At 41.4% G+C, this 19,003-nt stretch overlaps 1 protein-coding gene across 1 annotated transcript; it reads left to right on the top strand.

The window, feature by feature from the left end:
- Positions 1–987: 987 nt before the first annotated feature.
- b4galt6 (UDP-Gal:betaGlcNAc beta 1,4- galactosyltransferase, polypeptide 6) lies at positions 988–18,169 on the top strand. The gene is made up of 9 exons (XM_033621460.2): positions 988–1,820; positions 6,843–6,959; positions 9,543–9,656; positions 12,136–12,260; positions 12,407–12,523; positions 12,743–12,930; positions 13,145–13,267; positions 15,946–16,047; positions 16,565–18,169. The coding sequence occupies exons 1-9, from the start codon at positions 1,706–1,708 to the stop codon at positions 16,710–16,712; spliced, it is 1,149 nt and encodes a 382-aa protein (XP_033477351.1). The 5' UTR covers positions 988–1,705; the 3' UTR covers positions 16,713–18,169.
- The last annotated feature ends 834 nt before the right edge of the window (positions 18,170–19,003 follow it).

The raw sequence follows: 19,003 nt of genomic DNA, 5'->3' as shown, positions 1-19,003 counted from the left end.
TCAAAGGGCAAGCCTGAGAGACCATGCAGGACCAAGTTTCCACCTGGGAACATGGCGAAGTGTGAGGGGTCACAGTCACTGACCCCTATAGGAGACATCTCACAAGCAGGTGACATGTGAGGTGTTGTGCAGGTGTTTGTTGTGACTCGGCTGCAGCCTCAGCAAGAGGTATCCGCCAGTCACACCTATGGCAACCATCAGTAGATGACATAGCATGCAAAGAGCTAGTTAGCCAATGCCATGTCCCTCCTCAGCGCTATGCAGATGTGGAGGAAGTGAGCAGACTCAAAACAACGAGAAACTCAGACAAGACTACTAAGAGGAACATCTCACCAACACCCAGGGGTGACAAATGTTTTGCTGAGCTGCTATGACTGGACTCAAGGTGGCTGAGTAAAATAGGTAAATGGATAAAAATTGGTGTTTTAAAGTGTCTGACATGTACCACTCCCAAACCTGCTGACCAAGCAAGCTGATTGGTTAATCCAACGCCTGTCATATGGCGGCTTTGATACAAAGCGGGAAAACAATAAACATTCTTTGCATAGGTATGTAAAGTTGCCATGTGACCAATCCACGTGCATTTTCGTGTATGTGTAGCCCGGAGAAGCATGGGCCAGCCTTCCTGATGATTGGGGGCCACTCTGTGAGCCCCTGTGACTGGTAGTTGCAAACCAAACGTTTGGTTTGTACATAGATTTACTTTGCCTTTTGACTTGTGGGATCATCATTTACTGTTTTCTCTACCAGTGAAATAAATAAATAGATAGGAATAGCCTAGCCATAGGGTCATTTTCTTTATGTGTTGTTAATGTTTTAATTTACTTTAAATTCTATATTTTTAAGTTTTAGCTGCAATTTTGCACTTTGACTTTTACATTTATTTTTTTGACTTTGAATGTTTGCTCTTCTGTCTTTCATTTTCAAATGGACGACTGGTAAAAGGCGCTAAAAGGGCGCTACAAGAAAACACCCCACACGTACAGCGCACACAGGTTTCCATGGCGACGCGGAGGAGGGGAACGGGTTGTTACACCCACCGGAAACGGTCTCTGCAGTGCCAGCAGAAAATGAAAAGAAGGCGGACCTGACATCTCTTCTATTGAGTTTATTTCTCACATAACATCCTTCACATATGTGTTTTGAATGCCGCAGTCGTGCGGGGACAGTGTGGAGACACCCGGTGGCATGACTGGACTCCCGTGTGCGCGGTTTGACGAAGTAGTGCGCCGACTGTGTTGGGAACACCGCACCGGCCGAGAGTAGACTGTGTGGGTGAAGGCAGAGCGGTCCTGCCCCCTTCAATGACCAACCTTCAGTGCTAGCGATAAAAGCTTCGCTGGCGACACCGCAACCATGGAAGGCTACCATGAGTATCCTTAAGTAGTCCTGCTGCAGAGCTCTGTGCCCGAAGTATAACAGTTTCAGTATGCCCGACCGGCAGTGCTCCATGAGGCTCTCAGTTGCCTGATATTAACGTTACAGGCCTGCTTTTTCCATCTGGAAATTTCTTGGCAGGGGAAAGCAGGCCAGCTAGCACCGCTAGCCTTTGCCTTCTCCGCGCTGCATCCCTGGGCTTTGACGGTGCAGATTTTTCCATGACCACACCATTGACACTGTCGTCCAACAATTCGAGGACTTTTTAACTCCAAAAAAGTATTTTATGGGATTCATATCGGCGAATGAGAAGCGGGCCTAAGCCAAAATGGTGAACTGGAGGCGGCTGCTGCGAATGTCCAACCGATCGTTTCTGGCCTTCATATTCTTCTTCTCCATGTCCACCACTTGTCTCTACTTCATTTATGTGGCTCCTGGAATAGGTTAGTTAACAGAGATTAACACTAACCCCTCCACAAGGTAACAGTTAACGTGATTATGTCTGGATTATCCTCTGCAGCCCCACCAGCTCTAACTGCTGTCACAGTCCATGCTAATGCTAGAACCGCTAGCTAACAGGCTAACTAGCCCACAGCTAAAAGGTCCACCCCAGGCCATGATGTCCAGCTAACCCTCGCTATTTTGCCATGTTAAAGAGCAAAGTGCGTTTCCCGATGGGAAGTGGATGGAAATATTACCCAAGTATTGTCTGTCTGTGTTAGATTTATGGATGCTATGCGCTTTTGCTGGCGTTGTTCAGCTGACTTGTGAATGAATGAACTGGTGGCATCACTGCTAATGTTAATTTCGGGGTTTCTACTGAGGCGACCAGGATCCACACAGCAACACAGGCAGGTTGAGCCACTGCATCTATTTGTACGAGTGAACCAAAATGTATTTACCATCTCCATATGTCCACTCATGTTGGATTCCCAGGTAAAATGAGTGAGCATTAACCCCAGAGTTCTGTCGTGTTGATGAACAAGTCTCTGAAACAGCATGATTATAGGACACTGAACTCTGGTCAACCTGCCTCAGTGTGTATCATGATTTTAACAGAATATACTGGTTGTATGTAAGTAAACTCCATGATGTAATATTATATGATAATTGATTGTACCGCATCTCTGACAAACATAATATATGTATAATTGCATTATAATATTATTAATATACTGCAATATAATACTTAATGCTGCTACTTAATGATGTTTGACCAATCAGATGTGCCTCCTGGCAGATCCACAGCTGCATTTCCCATAAACAATATTTAGGAATGACTTTCTGTAAGTGTGAATGTTTACATCCTCTTTCTCTTGAATGGCAATGCCACAATGAAACTTGGTGGTCTGGGCAGGTTTCTATCTTTGTCTTTCTTCCGCGCTTGTTGTTGTGAGGCCATGTTGCTCTAGTTGATTTGATGTTTTACTGGGTAATTTCTGTGGTGATCACATGTTTGAGGAAAGTGGTTATGTGTGGACAGGAATTATATGCTGAGAGTGCAGGCTTTTACTGGCAATCAGATGTAGTCATACTTGGGAGGAGAGGCAGTTCTGGGAAATTTCACTCAAGACTTAAGTTTGCCTGAGGTCTAGCAGGATGACTGTTGATGTGAAGAAATAAAACGGCCAAGACAGGATGTTTTTATATTCTGGATGTACAGTGTGTTAGTTTTTGTGGGAATGGGAAATCATGGTTGTTTTGTCATACTGAAGAAAGGAGGAATTTACCCAGTATGGTCCTGGTGTTTATTACCAAAGTTGGAAGCACTGAAAAATCTACTTGTCCCTTATTAGTCAAGGAATTAATATATAATATGTACTCACAGCCATTTTCACTGATATCTAAATAGGGATCTTATAAAGACATAATTATTACTTATTTTGTGTATGCATTCTTGCACATTTGCCCTCATAGTACGCTTAATTTTGATATTAAGAATTGACATTTGAGCTATGGCTTTTGTAGCGGCCACATGCCATATCTTTTTCAAAGTTACAAAAGGGCAGTGATCTCTAGTCAAGTGTTTTCAGCCTGTTTTCCACCCGGAAGGCTCAGAAAAATGTGTTTCACTGACAATATTTAGCCATGGATTTATTTATAATGACTCTGTTTATGACCGCATGATAGAGTACTAGACTGAAGTTAGCATGACTGAACGCATGACTCTACAGATATAAATAATTGACCGCATCCATGCTGTCTTCAGTGTAATGTAGAGACATGCAGGCTGAATAAATGAAGGAGCATAACGAATGCAGGAGAATGTGAAGAATCTGTGACAGGGACACTAATGCTGAAGGCTCGTGTTGGCCTGACACATTATTCAAACTATTGGTTTCTTTTTGTCATCCATCTGTGCATTGCTGTAGCTAGTTATGGTGCAGGTAATGCGTGCAAATTACACAGCTAGGAGGAGAACATTTTTCTAATTCTTTTGCCTGAGCTGTGTGAAACAGCTGGTGGTGTGAATATGTTTGGATGCAGATCTCCTCTGAATGTGAGCTTGTTGCAGAGCTCAGACGTGATGCATCCTACTGTATGTTGCCGACGTGTATGCTGCATTTGTGTGCTGCCTTCTGTACAGTATATTGCTGTGCAGGCTGACAAGCTTGTGTGGATTCTCAGGCAGTCTGCGATTGCTGTATTCCACGCTCTATTCAACATCCAGCTGAGAATTTAATTTGAGAACTCAGGACATTCATTTCATGCTTTGCTTGTTCTGCCTGCCCTGTAACAAATTTGACTTTTCAAGCATGTGTGCAGTTGGGAACTGGTGTACATATTGATAAGTGTGTTAGCCTGGCAGGAGATGTAGAGGGAAGTAGTTATCTTTAAAAAGTATCATTAAAAAGTCTTTTTTTGAAATCCTGGACTGAGGATGACACTATTTTGGTTCCAGGGATTGTAGAAAACATTTTTGCTGTGTCTACCAGCTAATTGTCCGTCTTGTCAGGCCAAATGGAGCAGCATCATTTGCTGTCCAGTCTGTGTTGACCTGCGTGTTTTCTTAACCCCATCACCTGCTCACCAACCAGGCGGCCTGGCTGCTCCGTGATAAGACGCTTATCATTCCCAAACACTCTCCTGTTTAACCGTTCACACGCACACTGAAACTAATGTTCTGGCCAATAGAAGGACTGATACTCGGGTTGTGTAATATGACGATATACAACATGGAACTGTGTAAATTAGTTAACCTTAAGAGACCTTTTGCCATACTGTTTGTACCGTGGTGGCTATGCCTCTGCACTCTGTGGGTGTTTTAGACTGCTGTAGCTGATGTTATAGATCAATGTTCAGGGCAGCTTTATACAAATATTAAAATGTTTTATGACATTACCTTAATGACGTACATTGACTTGTCATATATTTACTTTGTTTTAATTGCCAAAGCAAACATGTTTGTTTTATTATTATTAGTTTCTCATTTGATTTCATTAGAATGTTTAGAATATTACATTTTCTAAATCATAAATTCATATGATGCTAAAAAAAATGTTTTTGTACCTATTACATACCCCCAAGTGACATGGATGTATTTATAACTTAGCTGTATAGTTTGTATGGTTAGGCTTTGCTTTATGAAGCTTTTCTTAAATGTATCCTGCTTATACATTAGTGCGGACCTGTTTGGTAGGACAGAGAGAACCAGCCAATCCTAAAGCACTGACACACACCCTGAATTGATCAAAGCCCTGCAGTCTCTGCTTTATTTGGGTCTCATGCAGGAACCTCTTGTACACACACAATCGATTAATGCCGTCATCTGAATTAATTTAGAGATTTGATATGTTACCAACATACAACTTACATTCTGTTCATTAATTTACAGAGAGCTGAGCATTGTGTTATATCTTGATATTTTAACTGGCAACTCCTCATCCTCTGTTATGACACCTGACAGGTTAACATCACCTAAGATGGAGTGATTTTTGTTGTCTGTCTCTGTAAATTTCACGTCGACTCAGCCACCAAATCTCCCATATAGCAGTTAGCTGCTGTCGGTTATGCTGATGATCAAATCTCAGGAACATGCAGCCACTCGTGAGGAGGTGGCATTTACCGAGGTGAAACGAGTGATTTACACCAAGTCTGGCTCAGAGGAATGACACAATTGTTAGACTCTCTATGGGAGGGATTTCAGCTACTCATGGGGTTTTAGAACCGTCATTAATAAGTTCATTTTGTCACCTGTTTGTTCTTCGTGTGCAGTTTTATACATTTGACTGTTTAATCTGCAAGTGTTTGTGATTCAGTCTTCCAAATGGGAGAAGAAGCTGGCTAAGGTGTGACGTTTAAGTTTCTCAGAGGTCTGAAACACCACACAAGTCATGCAATTTAACAGCATGATCCCCAGTCTGACATGTCAGATCAAGCCAGATTTAGTTTTCTCCACACATGCCGCGGCAAAAGAGATGTCACCCACCTTATATGATCAACTTTTATTTAGGCCAGCTGCACGACGGAAATAATCAACGTCCAGCAAAATGCTTTACACAGGGCCTGTGAGCATGTCAGACATCAATGAGAGTCCCAACGTTACATCTTGTTATTCTATACGTGCACAATGTTGAACTTTAAAAAGTATGCGGCAGTGCTCTTTATCTAATTAATGATGAAATAATGAGAAAATGTATTGGTAGATTAATTGACATCAGTGAGAAGGAGGGGTTCTTTGAGCTCATTGTGGTCTTTAATTAAAGGTTCAGCGATAAAATAAGTTTAAAATCCCATCAGTTATGCAGCACGCTTCATGTGGCTCTTCCTTAAGTCCCCATTCATGTCTGGATAAAGCTATAAGAAAGCCATCACTTTAGCAGATAGATAACCCCAGCAATGGTACTGATTCCAGCTTCTTAAGCCAGTTTATACTTCTCATATCTCATACTCGCTAAATGTTAACAGTTTGAAAGTATGGGAAATAAATAAACATAAAAAAAATTCTAGTAGACAGAACATTGAGATTGTTATAGGACTATCAAAACATAGATGCAAAAACCAAATGGACATACTGCAGAAACCTTAATTGTGAAGAGCAGATATTAATTACAGTGAATAAGCAGGCTAAAACAAACCGTTTGTGTTGTTGCAAAGTGACTGTTTCATGTTTCCCTCCTCTGAGTCATTTACACCTGCAGTGGTTATTTTCTAGACAGCTGAGATGCTACAGCTTTACGGTCCTGCCAGAATTTTAAACTTGAAAGTCAGCACACCTGTCACCTTTGAACAGCATTACATGTGTAATATTTATTTAATTGTCGTGTTAACTGTTTAAGTGTTGTTCCAGTGTCCAGTGATGTTGCTGTGATTTAAAGGACATTCACTGTTTTTCGGTGTTTCTAGCTGCAGCTGGAGCTCGAGAATCAAATTTGTTGTTGTGACTGAAACAGTAATATCTACATGTTTATGTTTTGTTGTACAAGAAGTGAAATTAAAATCTCTCTTTTCTGTCTTTCTGTCAGCCAACACATACTTCTTCATGGTGCAGGCTCAGGGCATCATGTTGAGGGACAACGTGAGGACCATAGGCCAAATGATTCGATTGTACACCAACAAGAACAGTACACTCAACGGGACGGGTGAGTAATGCACACATCAGTGTTTCCTTTGCCATTATATCCTGTTTCGTCTTTCCTTTCAAATATGCAACCACAATGACCAAAGCGTGTGCAAATGGTAACACTTTAAAGTCAGTGGCAATGCCAGCTGCATTAACAGTGACCACAGGAATGCATTGTCTTTACATGGCACTCTTCTAGATATTCAAGTTAGTTAAAGAAAACAAGCAGCTGCAGGATGGAGTGTGGTGGTGCTGGAGACGAGCAGCAGAGTAATGGATATAGTGAAGTTCATCCTTGTTCTAGCCTGACTTAGCTGGTCCCAAGCTCATCTGAAATGGACTGACACAGAGTAGAAAAGTGGGCTGTGGTCTGACGAGTCCACATTTCAAATTGCTTTCAGAATTCATGGACTCTGTGTTGTCCAGGCTAAAGAGAAACAAAGACCATCCAGATTGTTACCTGTTTAAAGTTCAAAGCCAACATCTGTGATGGTGTGGTGGTGTGTTAGTGCCCATGGCATCATGGGTAACATCTGTAAAGGCACCATGAATGCTGAAAGGAACACAGAGGTGAGAGAGCAACATATGCTGCTATCCAGACGACGCCTTTTTCTGTGATGTCCCTGGTTATTCTAGTAGGACAGTGACAAGTAGGGCTGGGTGATATGGACGAAAATTCATATCTCAGTATTATCAGGCTGAATGGCGATACACAATATATATCTTGGTATTTCCTACAAAATGGGCTACATGTTCAGTTGCAAGCTGATCCACGGCTAATGTCGCCTGTTATTTTTACTGCATGTGTTTTTCCATCACATAGCAGGGCAGGTAAAAGATGTTTACCTGTTGGAGGTGAGCTGTTGGCAGAGGTGCAGTAAGAGCCTGTTGTCTGTTTGTTGTAAAGCACCAAAATAAGGACGTTTTGAGGTTTTGAGCAGTGACTTCACACAGCTTCTGATCCAGTGAACATGAAACAGTAAAATAAACCAGATATCGAAAGTAAAAACAGGCAGGGCTGTACCCAGATATTCAGATATTTGAATATTCGTTTCTATGGGTAGGTATTCGTTATGAAAATTTGGTATTCGATATTCGTTTTTCATTTACTTTTTTTTTTTTTTTTACATATTTTGTGGTGCTAAATGTAGTCTTTTTGTTGTTGGTGAATGTAGGTTATCAATAAAAATCAAAACTTTTAAATTCCATTGTTATAAATGTGAAAATATAGTATCACCTACCAACTGAGCATCCGTCTAAGGCTGTGGATCAATGCCAAGTTTTACCACTTTATCACTATTCTCTCTAACTTGTAGCTGTTTTTTCGTTATCTTTTGAATTTAATATGAATTATGGAACCGTTTTTGTCAACGTTTGTTTCCCCCATTTTGTAAAATAAATTATTGTTTAAAGTTTCAACAAGTTTCTTTTGGAGTGCGTGACACACGTGTGTTTTTGAAAACAACCGCGGACTGTCACCTGCTCAACGCATCAGTACCTTCGGATGCCATGACAATAATAGCCAATAATGTCAAAATATCATTTACAGACCGATTTAACAGACGATCACCGCTGCCCGACCCGCTGGTCCATTTGCGGGTCCCGCGGGTTAGGGGTCGACCCGCGCATCACTACTCAGCTTAGTCTATAAATGCTGTACACAACAGTAAGGCTATAGACATTATATTCTATTCAGGCCGGCAGAACCAGCAGCGCATCGGCTCTACAGTGCACGGCACTGCTGATTAACTATTTTATTGCAGCACAGAGTGTCTGCCAGCAACCAATTACTTGCAGAGGCTTCCTACAACTTGTTTCAATGGTTCCGATTTAATCAGAAGACAAATTAAACAGGATGACTAGCCAATGTGAAAATCAAAAGAACGCATAGAATAATGTACTGAAGGAGACTGTTGTGCCATCACATTTTTTTGTGGTTTGAGAGCAAAGATCCAGTCGCCACTGTGCAAAACTCCACAATACAATTAGGTCCGAAAAAACCCCGGAGGAGTGCTTCGCAAGGAGTCTTTGGAAGGAGCCGAGCCTGGCGTAAAACCGGAGAGAGCAGGCCGCAGCACGGCCACAGCTGCCTGCTACTGTATATTGTTGATTTAAATTGAACTCTCAAAGTCATGGAGCTCTGATCCTGCACAGTAACACATATCTATACGAGTCAGATAAATGGAGTGCAGTTAAAAGTAAATTACATCCCCCTGAAGTAAAGTATAAAGTAGTATCAAATGAAATGTTCAAGTGCCTCAGATCTCTACTTAGGTACAGATTATAAGTAAATGTACACACTAAATTATTTAGATGTATGCTGCTAATACTCATAATACATCATAATATGCATTTGATATCCACGTACATATAACTATTTTGGAAGTGCAGTAATAGGCTGCAGTTGATCATAAAGGCTACACTACCAGTTTACAGTCTCTCGAGGAAAACACTGATATTTACGGCCAAGAAAAACTAAGAAAGTGAATTGAAATGTGGGAATGATCACCAACACGGAGACGCAGAGCTCTGTCATTTGATGTAGGTGATGTGATGTGGAGTATTCTACTGTTATACCTGATGTTAGTTGTTTTTACTGCAGACTATCCTGATGGCAGTAACTCCAGTGAATACCTGGTGCAGCCAACCACGTACCTCCCTGAAAACTTCACCTACGCCCAGAACCTCCCCTGTCCAGAGCGATTACCTTCTATGAGTGAGTAGACTGGTGTTGATACAGGGGCTCAGTTATAGGTGCTGTATTTCAAGACAGATGCTAATCATGTTGTGCAGTGTTCCTCATAAAGGGCTCCACAGTGCAACATTTTTTCTGATGAACGTTAATTCTGTAAAAAACTAGATGACGGAACAAAAATTAGGCCTTGTAGATGTTGATTTGTGTCCTCTCTCTGCAGTAGTTTATCTACACAGCCAAAGAGCACCCGAGTAACACCACTGTACAGTCACAAGTGGAGTGGGTGTTTTTGCGGTTCTCACAACACAAGCAAAGTGATGCATCTTCTCCAGCAACACAATGTAGCTGGTCACAGTCATGTCAGTTTCAGGAGTTGCATTTTACCAGTTAAACTTTAATTAATATCAGATCAGTAATTTGACTTTAAAGTTATCGGTTTAATAGTTGTGGTTCAGGACTTTCAGCATTTGGAAAAAAATAAATGAATACAAATAAAGCGAGCCAAAGTCACTAGGTTGCTGTTGTTTTAATGTGCCAAATACATATTTAATCTACATTTTGTACCTTCTCCTGCTGCGAAAATGTACGTATTATATAAGGTACACTGACAATCTGTGGCCCAAAAATGTCTTTTCCCTCTTATTTAATTTGCCAGTAGCAGCTACAGGCTGTGAATATTGATTAGGCTGCCACTTAGAAAGTCCTCTGACCTCTGGCTCTGCAGGTTTCAGCTGAATATTAAGTCATAGTTATTTCTAACTTAAGTTTATTTAAAAGTTAAACACTAAAACTAAACAGATTTATAAGAGGACTGAGTGGATCCAGATACGATGAGCAGATTAAATACTGAAATTAGACTCATGAAGTGGATTTAATGATGATGATGATGATGATGATGGACTCAGATTGGATGAAACACTGTCAAACCTCAACCTTAATTACAGTGCCTTACAAGACTTAGCAGTCTTTATGCTTATTATTATTATTATTATTATTATTATTGTGAGTAGATAAAGCCACAAGTGGCAGTTCCAGAGGCCTGTACCACAAAGTAAGTTCAACAGAACCAGACTGAGGCTTTATGGTTTGCCTCTACAAACCGTAAAGCCTCAGTCTGAGATAACTGGTACCACAAGGGTGTTTATTAACTTTCTCTGTCAACCCAGGCTTTCTGCTTCAGGCTCTGTGCGAGCTCACATAAAACGAGTCAAATGACACGTGAAGCGCGTCATATGACACTTAAAAATGATCGATAGTGTGCTGCTTACTTCCACTTTTGAATATTATGTTTTAAAAGTATTACAATTAAAAGTAACACAAGAGAGGAATGCTGGCCAAAATTACTAGTTGTGTGAACTTATTTTACCCCTTCATTTACTTCTAGCGTGACAGCTGTACATTCTGCAGCTCTTGAACTTTAAACTTGATGCAGCTGATTTAAACGTCACACTCAAGAACTTCATTTAGTTCTGACGCTGTCCCAAAATGACGTATATGTGGAAATCACTTTTGTTTGGACAGATCGCAGTGAAATTAATTTTACTGATTGAATATTATCTGTGATAAATACCAATAGACTAATCTATTAGCTGTAATATAGCAGCAGTGTAAAATGGACTTCAGCAAATCAGATCCAAGAATAAGTGCAGAACCCAAAGTGATAACTGTATGGTATGATTTAAGGAAATTGTAGCATATTTCCTATGCGAGTAAAAGTCATCCTGATTAAAAGTATTTTATAGAAGGCTTGTTTTAGAGCCAGTGTGTGCAGATGGACCAGAGAACACTACAAACACATTCAGTAGTTCAGTGAGATCAACAACAACCTTGCGAATAAAACAAAACAATATTCTTGCTCATATTTTCTGCATCACTGATACTTAAGGGCCAGTGCAGAAAGTAACACTACTGTACTTGCACAGCTTTGTTCGGTGGCATTTATGTAACATTGCAGCTCAATAAGTTGGATAAAGTGCAGTTAATTTTGTTTTTTTTCCTCAGTTGAGAATCTGTATCACTCATATATTTGATTGATTATAGAGTACTGAAAGAAGCTGTGAATGGAGCCTTTTAGATGGTTTTAAGCTGAAACTCTGAACAAAACTTGTCCTGACCAGGTCAGGTCTGCAGCATAAGTTACTATGGTGATCTAGCCTGGTAACGAGAGCCACCTTCGTACAACAGAAAATCCCCTGATCTTGCTTCGTGACACACTCCTAAGATTCAAACCTATTTTGTGGTCATCAGAAGAGAGTAGTTATGATTACCTGGAATCAAAGCTGCAGGCAGTTAGCAATAAGCAGGTCTCAGGCTTCACATAGCTGAGCACTGTCTCTTAAGCTGGCTTAATTCTGTTCAAAGAACCAGTCACTCACTTGTTTTCTCATTACAATGTGTGCAGCGGTGAAAGTGTCTACTTACAAGATGTCCATCCCCCTCCCCCCTTTGGTTGCTGGTGTACCAGTGGCATAATCTAATCTTCCCCTTAAACTCTCCACAGAGGGCCTTATGGAGGTGAACATGACAGAGATCCCCATGGAGGAGATAGAGCTGAAGTTCTCCAAGTTTTACGACATTGAGTTTGGAGGCCATTGGAAACCAAAGGACTGCAGACCTCGCTGGAAGGTGGGTTTAGTAATTAAATATCCTATCAACAAAGTACATTTTAAATTATAATGTCAGTGATGCAGAATGGATGAAAAGAACAAACCTAGAAACCAGGTGGATTTAGTGGGTGTATGTCTGTTCTTACTGTAATATTTGTGCTTTAGGTGGCCATCCTGATTCCATTTAGAAACCGCCATGAACACCTCCCCATCCTCTTCCAACACCTCATCCCTATGCTGCAGAGACAGCGGCTGCAGTTTGCCTTCTACGTCATCGAACAGGTACAGTTTGTTGGTGTATGTGTGTGTGTGTACTGCAGTGTATGGTGTTGGACTGTGTGTGTGTGTGTGTTTATCTCTGCCCACCTACAAGTCTAACATTCAGCTGAATCAAACTGTTCTAAACTCATGCTGTGTGGATCTGCGGAAGAAGAAAAAAAAAGTGTGAAAAGCATTTTGGATGGTGAAGGAAGTCCCTGACATTAATATGTGTGTGTTCAGAGTGGGAGCCAGCCCTTCAACAGAGCCATGCTGTTTAACGTGGGATTCCTGGAGGCCATGAAGGACTTGGACTGGGACTGCTTGATCTTCCATGATGTTGACCACATCCCCGAGAATGACCGCAACTACTACGGCTGCGGTCAGATGCCACGCCACTTCGCTGCCAAGCTGGACAAATACATGTACATGTGAGTGTCATTAAAATGTAGATTTTTTTTGAAACATATATAATGTAAATGCCCAAAGCAAAATGAACTTTAGAAGTAATATTGAAACAAGTGCAGGTTTTCTTCTGTGGCGATGACAAATAGACTGAAGAGTTGACATGCAATATTTGGGCATGTAGTGAGCGATCTAGATGGTGTAGATCTATGTTTAACTTGTGTTTGTTGTTGTTTCCAGCCTTCCATACAGCGAGTTCTTTGGTGGTGTGAGTGGACTCACTGTGGAGCAGTTCCGTAAGATTAATGGCTTTCCCAATGCATTCTGGGGCTGGGGAGGAGAGGACGATGACTTGTGGAACAGGTAAGTGTTTTGAAGAGGGGTTTAAAGTGGATTCATAAAGTATTAAGAACCCTCCACCTTAGAATTATAGGGTTCTATCTGACATCTTTGTCAAAATTGAGTTATTCATATTTTCTGTGACCACTTACTATGACTTATGACTAGTAAGTTTTCACAGTCTTACTATGATTTATGCTATTTGGAATGCAAAATTTTGAAACTCAATATCTCAAAACAGCTGAGAACGCACATAGAACCTTATAATTTTAAGGTGGGGAAGTTTGAAAATGAAAGAAACCCAGAGGTGTTTAGATCAAAAAGACATGAGTTTACCAAACCTCGACAGCCCACTCCTCATCACTGCTGCAATCTACAGGCTCCAGGCTACATTAGCTGCCACTAGTATAATACACCACAATCTCCAGACAAACTGTCGGCAGAGGAGTTGAATTGTGGGAAATGTAGGTGCCAGGATTTGACGAGGAAGAAGAATGTGTAAATTATTCATTTAAAAACTTTTATGTTTATCTAAATAATGTTATTTTAAATATCTCATTATTCGGCAGTGAACACATTGGAAAGAGTAAATCAGGAGGTGTCTGTCTTGTATGATAAAAACTCGTGGAGACATTCAACCAAACAAATGACATACTTATCTAAATCCTGCCGAGCTCTGAGGCCCCGCCTTCACTTCCAGCAAATCGTGTGCAAAGCATAGTGGAGATTTTATACCCACTGAGGATACACACATGCATCCTTGGAATTTCTCTGAAAGAAGGAAATTCGGAAAGATCCTTGACATTGGATCAGTCCTTCGGCAGGGTTCAGTGACGTAGCCTCCTTGAAATTGGGCCGTCTGAGGGTCCTTCTTTGACTTTGAGAAACACCCTATATCTCTGGTTCTGCTGCGTCTACCGTGATCCTTATTTATCAGTTTTTAATGCGTCAGACAGAGTTATAGGAGTGTCATTTTAAATCTATAGAGTGGTCTCCTAACGATTAAAGACAAAATGTTTGCTACAGTGTGTGTGAGGCAGCCCTTAGTAGATGAACGTAGGACATCAGGTGACTTGGGCCAGCTCACTTTATGAAGGTTCACATCATGATACAAATGTGGGGTCCAGTTTCTAACCAGTGTCAAGACACATAACATTCTCTACTTTTCTTCTGAATGTAGAACAACAGCAGACCACTACACAGGCTCCCTGTGGTGTCCATGGTAACCTGCTGAAGGTATCTGCACAAGGTGTTTCTGGACAGTTAGTGACAGTATCATAGTGAACCATAGATGTCAACAGGGGAGGACATATTCTAATTTTAGATTCTAGTTTTGATTTAATTCATCCTTTTAGGCATAAATGAATGTCTTTTCTCCATGACCTGGGTCATGTTTATCAAACATCTTAGGATCATTCGTAGGATTCATGCTGAGAGTAAGCCTTTAAGTAAAATGCAATTCAAGTTTGATTCATGACTGCTGAAGTTGCTGGATCATCTGACAGAATAAAAAAGTGGTACTTCACAAGGACAAGGACTGATTTTGTCAAAACAATCTTTTAATAAGCTCAGGGTGTTGGGTACGGATGATTTGTACCATGCACGTGTATGATTGCCCCCACCCTCCACTCCCCCGCTGCTCAGCTTTCACATTAGTAATGTCGTCCCATACCCAAGTACACTTGCATCATCATCTACATGACATTTTTGTTGTGCTACAGTATAGAAAAAGGTGCTGCATACAGACACTGCTGAGGGGGGTACCATCATTTGTCGGAATTGGCGGAGCAGTGAGGCACAGCTCTGCTCCTGGCTGAGGAGGAGTCGCTGCTGTCGGGCGTGGAGCTCTCTGCCTCCCACCTAATGGGAGCTCAGACTGCAGGTTGAAGGCGACAGCAAGGCCTTACCTGGGTCTGTTCATGGTCAGCTGTGTGGCTGTCTGATATCGAGGCATCAGTATTAAATTTATACTGTTTGTTTCATAACTGGTTAAAAATACATGAACTGTACTCCTATTGTGAAAACCTCCACAATCTTATTATGTGTTCCTGAAACATCACTCCTCCCTCAGAGTCCCTCTGTCAGACCTTCATCTCCTGGAGTTCCTAACAGGTCCAGACTGCTCTGCAGCTCTGATAAATATCAGCACTGATGGAAGTGATTTCCTGTTAGGAAAGTTCATAAAATTATTTTCTAGTCCTCAAAGTTGGATATAAACTGTGTCACTCTAAGAACCACTTAATATTTGCCCTGATATTTTATGATTCCCCACATTAACTATGATGCAGTTTGATTTTGTGACATGGGGGTTCTCACTGACCCCTCACAGCAAGAGAGGATCGGGTCAGGACTCATTGACTGGTTTGGACCCTTCTCTGTGGACTTTGCATGTTCTTCCCATTTTCGTGTGGGTGTTCTCTGGGTGCTCCGGCTCCTTCCCACAGTCCAAAGACATGCAGGTTAATTGTTGACTCTGAATTAATTAACACACTGCTTTATGCTGTCACCTGACTGCGAGCAAATTATAAACACACCTGTAAGTAGATATTTGTTGTGTTTGTATCAGCAGATTGTCAGTAGACTGTTTACAGTGTTCGTAGCTTCAGTTTAACTGAAGCACATCAAACATATTGGTTTAGGCTGACTATAGAGTCATGTGGGTTTAATCCTGTAAATAGTAATGGAGCCTGGTTTCTCCACAGGGTTCACTATGCTAGTCTGAATGTCACTCGACCAGAGGGAGAGATCGGCAAGTACAAGTCAATTCCTCACCACCACAGAGGAGAGGTACAGTTCCTTGGGAGGTAAGACAACTTTCTGTCTCACATCTACAGTAAGGTCTCTGTTCTGAAGAATAAATGTTGAAAAATTGTTAGAAATGACTTTTAAATATTTACTAGCCTTGGGCGGCATCATGGTATTACGGTATACCGACGATATAATTTTCTGTGCTGAGAGGCGCTCCTCATTTTATTTAACTCATGTAGTGCATAGCTTGTGCCACCAGAGGTCAGTCTCTGGTATCTGCTGATGAAACCGGTAGCTGAGCCGGTAGCTGAGCTAAAAGACACCATGACACTGAGTGGTGAAGGAATAATGCCCGTGCCACAAAGGCTGCGTGAGCAGCGTCATCACAGGACCTCGTTTGTTTTTTCTGCAGTACAGGACCATGAGTTTTATTTTGTTTCTGTCAAGTTTAAACGAAGGGTTGTTGAGTAATGAGACAATTAAGCTAGTCTCAGTTCCATAACAGCACAGCGTTCCTGCCTTTCTTTTATGTATATTGATATTGATATAAGTACTGTGTGACTGTGTTTGTAGGTATAAACTGCTGAGGTATTCCAAAGAGCGGCAACACTTGGACGGCCTCAACAACCTCCATTACAGCCCCCAGATCTCCTTAAGCAGCCTCTATAAGAACATCACGGTGGACCTGTACCCCGAGCTCGCCCCTATCGCAGACTACTGAACTGCCCCCACCAACCCCCCACCCAACCCCTCCTCCACACCCCCAGCTCACCCAGCTCCCCTCCGGCCTGGCCTCCTAGTGCCCTGTTCAGCCCGAGGCAGAGCAGTGGTGCAGCTGAGGAGAGGAGGGGGGCACAGGCCGGGAGGGGTGAAGAGGCGCACCATGTAATGCTGCCAAGAAATCTTAGTGAGGGGAAAAAAAAAAAGAAAATCCAAACCGAAAAAAAAGAGGAAAAAATGAAGAGGCAGTGGCAAGTCTCTCACAGTGAACTGTTGATTGTGTGTGTGTCTGTGAATCTGTGTGTGTGCGCGTGAGTGTGTGTGCGTGTGTGAGATGGATGAATTGCTGCATGTCTTTTTGTCCGTGCCGGCTTAACTACTACGAGTTGACATGAGTTGGTTTAGGTTGGAGGGAGCAGCAGCATCTCAGCTCTGATGTTTACTGCAAAGCCTTAATGTGGCAGAACCACAGCTCCCTCTGCTCGGCTCCGCACTGCTTCACTTCTGATGTATCACCGTCACCTTACAAGCCAACAGACAAGTTCTTGTCTCACTTTCTACTATCATTTGTTTTATACATATCATTCTGTTCGGCCACAGTATTCCTTTATAAGGAGGGATCTGAGCGAGGTTGACTTTAATGTTTGTGATGTACTTTTTCTTTTCTTTTTTTTTAATTTTGATACGTGGTATTTATTTTTCTCTGATTCAGGATGTTTAAAGAAGCACTCCTGTCTGTGTCACTCAAGTGTTCGCTGTTTGTTTTGCTGCACTGCCGCTGAATCCGCATGAACATGTATGTAAATATCGGCCTCTTAAAGCTCGAACACAGAACACAAATATGTAAATATGGGCCTTTAAATGCTCGGGCATATTACAGTGATATTCCAGTGAGGTTTGAATTTTATTTTGGCAGCTACCTTCGTTCTAAGGATTTAATAAGAGTGAGTGGTTTCTTCCTATCAGGAAGATCTTCTAACAATATAGGATGTTTGGCTTAAAAAAACTGAAGTATCCAAATCTTAAGATTTATCTTTTGCATGCCTTAATTTATTTTGTTTACCAGATTTTTTTTCTTTTCAAGCATAAATTATTTCATCAGTTAGAGATGTGTACATTTTTAATTTTGCCTTTTGTTGTGCTTTTTTTTTTCCCTTTTGAGGTGCACTGTGTGAAAAGAGTAGAGCTGCTCCTCAGAAGGAGGGAGGCCTTACTGAGTCTCTCCTCCATGACTTTGTACAGGGAGCAGGGTCGGCCATTATAGCAGGAGTGTGTCCACACAACATGCTTTAGTGCAGGTTCATGGTCTCATGTGAGTGTATATTTTTTTTGTCTGAGATGTGTTTTTATTTTTTAGATTTTTTTATGATTTTTATTCAGATGATTTAGTGCTGGACCATGTGATAAAGCTCTTCATTGTACTGTACCATGCGCTGAAGCATGGGGATTTGGGCTGGATGCTGTGTGTCTGGACTGTGGTGTTATTATTTTTTTAAGCTTGTCAGGCAGTCAGAAGGGCCAGAATGAGAGAACCTTAGCGTTGGCTCCTTACGGCTGAAGCTACTGCTGTTCTTGAATGGCACACGCTGTGAAAAGTTTAATTTCTTAAAGCTTTGAGCACTATAAAGATGGAGAGAAACGTGTAGGCAGATTATTTTTGACCAGATGTTCACTGTTAAGATTATCCTCTACATTTCTAGGTTTTTGAATTTGAACATGAATAGTTGTATGTTTGGACGTTGTCCTGAGACGTTAAATCAGAACTCTGGCCATTTTTTGACCCGGACCTTACTTCCTGTCCTGTCAGACTATTTAATCTTGTTACTTGCTTCATGATGACTCCCTTAGAGGCCCCTATACACTGTGCAATTGTGGTCTTTGTTAGTCCAAGCTGTGGTCCTACGTCTCACTGGGAGACTCGTCCTCCAGTGGCCAATTTAGAGCTGTGGTGACCAAAGACATGTAAGAACTTTAGAACCAAATAGTCTCTATGTGACTGCTGCTGAGACCCACATCTACAAACCCACCAATCGAACTGTCCAACCTGACAGATAAGCACATACACATACCACATTAGCTGTGTGCTGTATCTATCTTTGGTGTCATAAAAGTCATTTTTTATTGTAAAAAAAAACAACTTGCCATGAGGTACATTTAATACCTATTCTGGAACTCTTGATCATATCACATAATCCTCATCACAAGATGGAGATTGCCCTGTTGTCACGGAGACATAGATGGATAGATAGTAGCAGATAGACAACTTGGGAAAATCTGGCTGCTGATGAAGAT

Source organism: Epinephelus lanceolatus, chromosome 6 (assembly GCF_041903045.1).
Source record: "Epinephelus lanceolatus isolate andai-2023 chromosome 6, ASM4190304v1, whole genome shotgun sequence".
NCBI lineage: Eukaryota > Metazoa > Chordata > Actinopteri > Perciformes > Serranidae > Epinephelus > Epinephelus lanceolatus.
The sequence above is the reverse complement of the archived record's forward strand: the minus strand, read 5'-3'. Positions and strand labels throughout refer to the sequence as shown.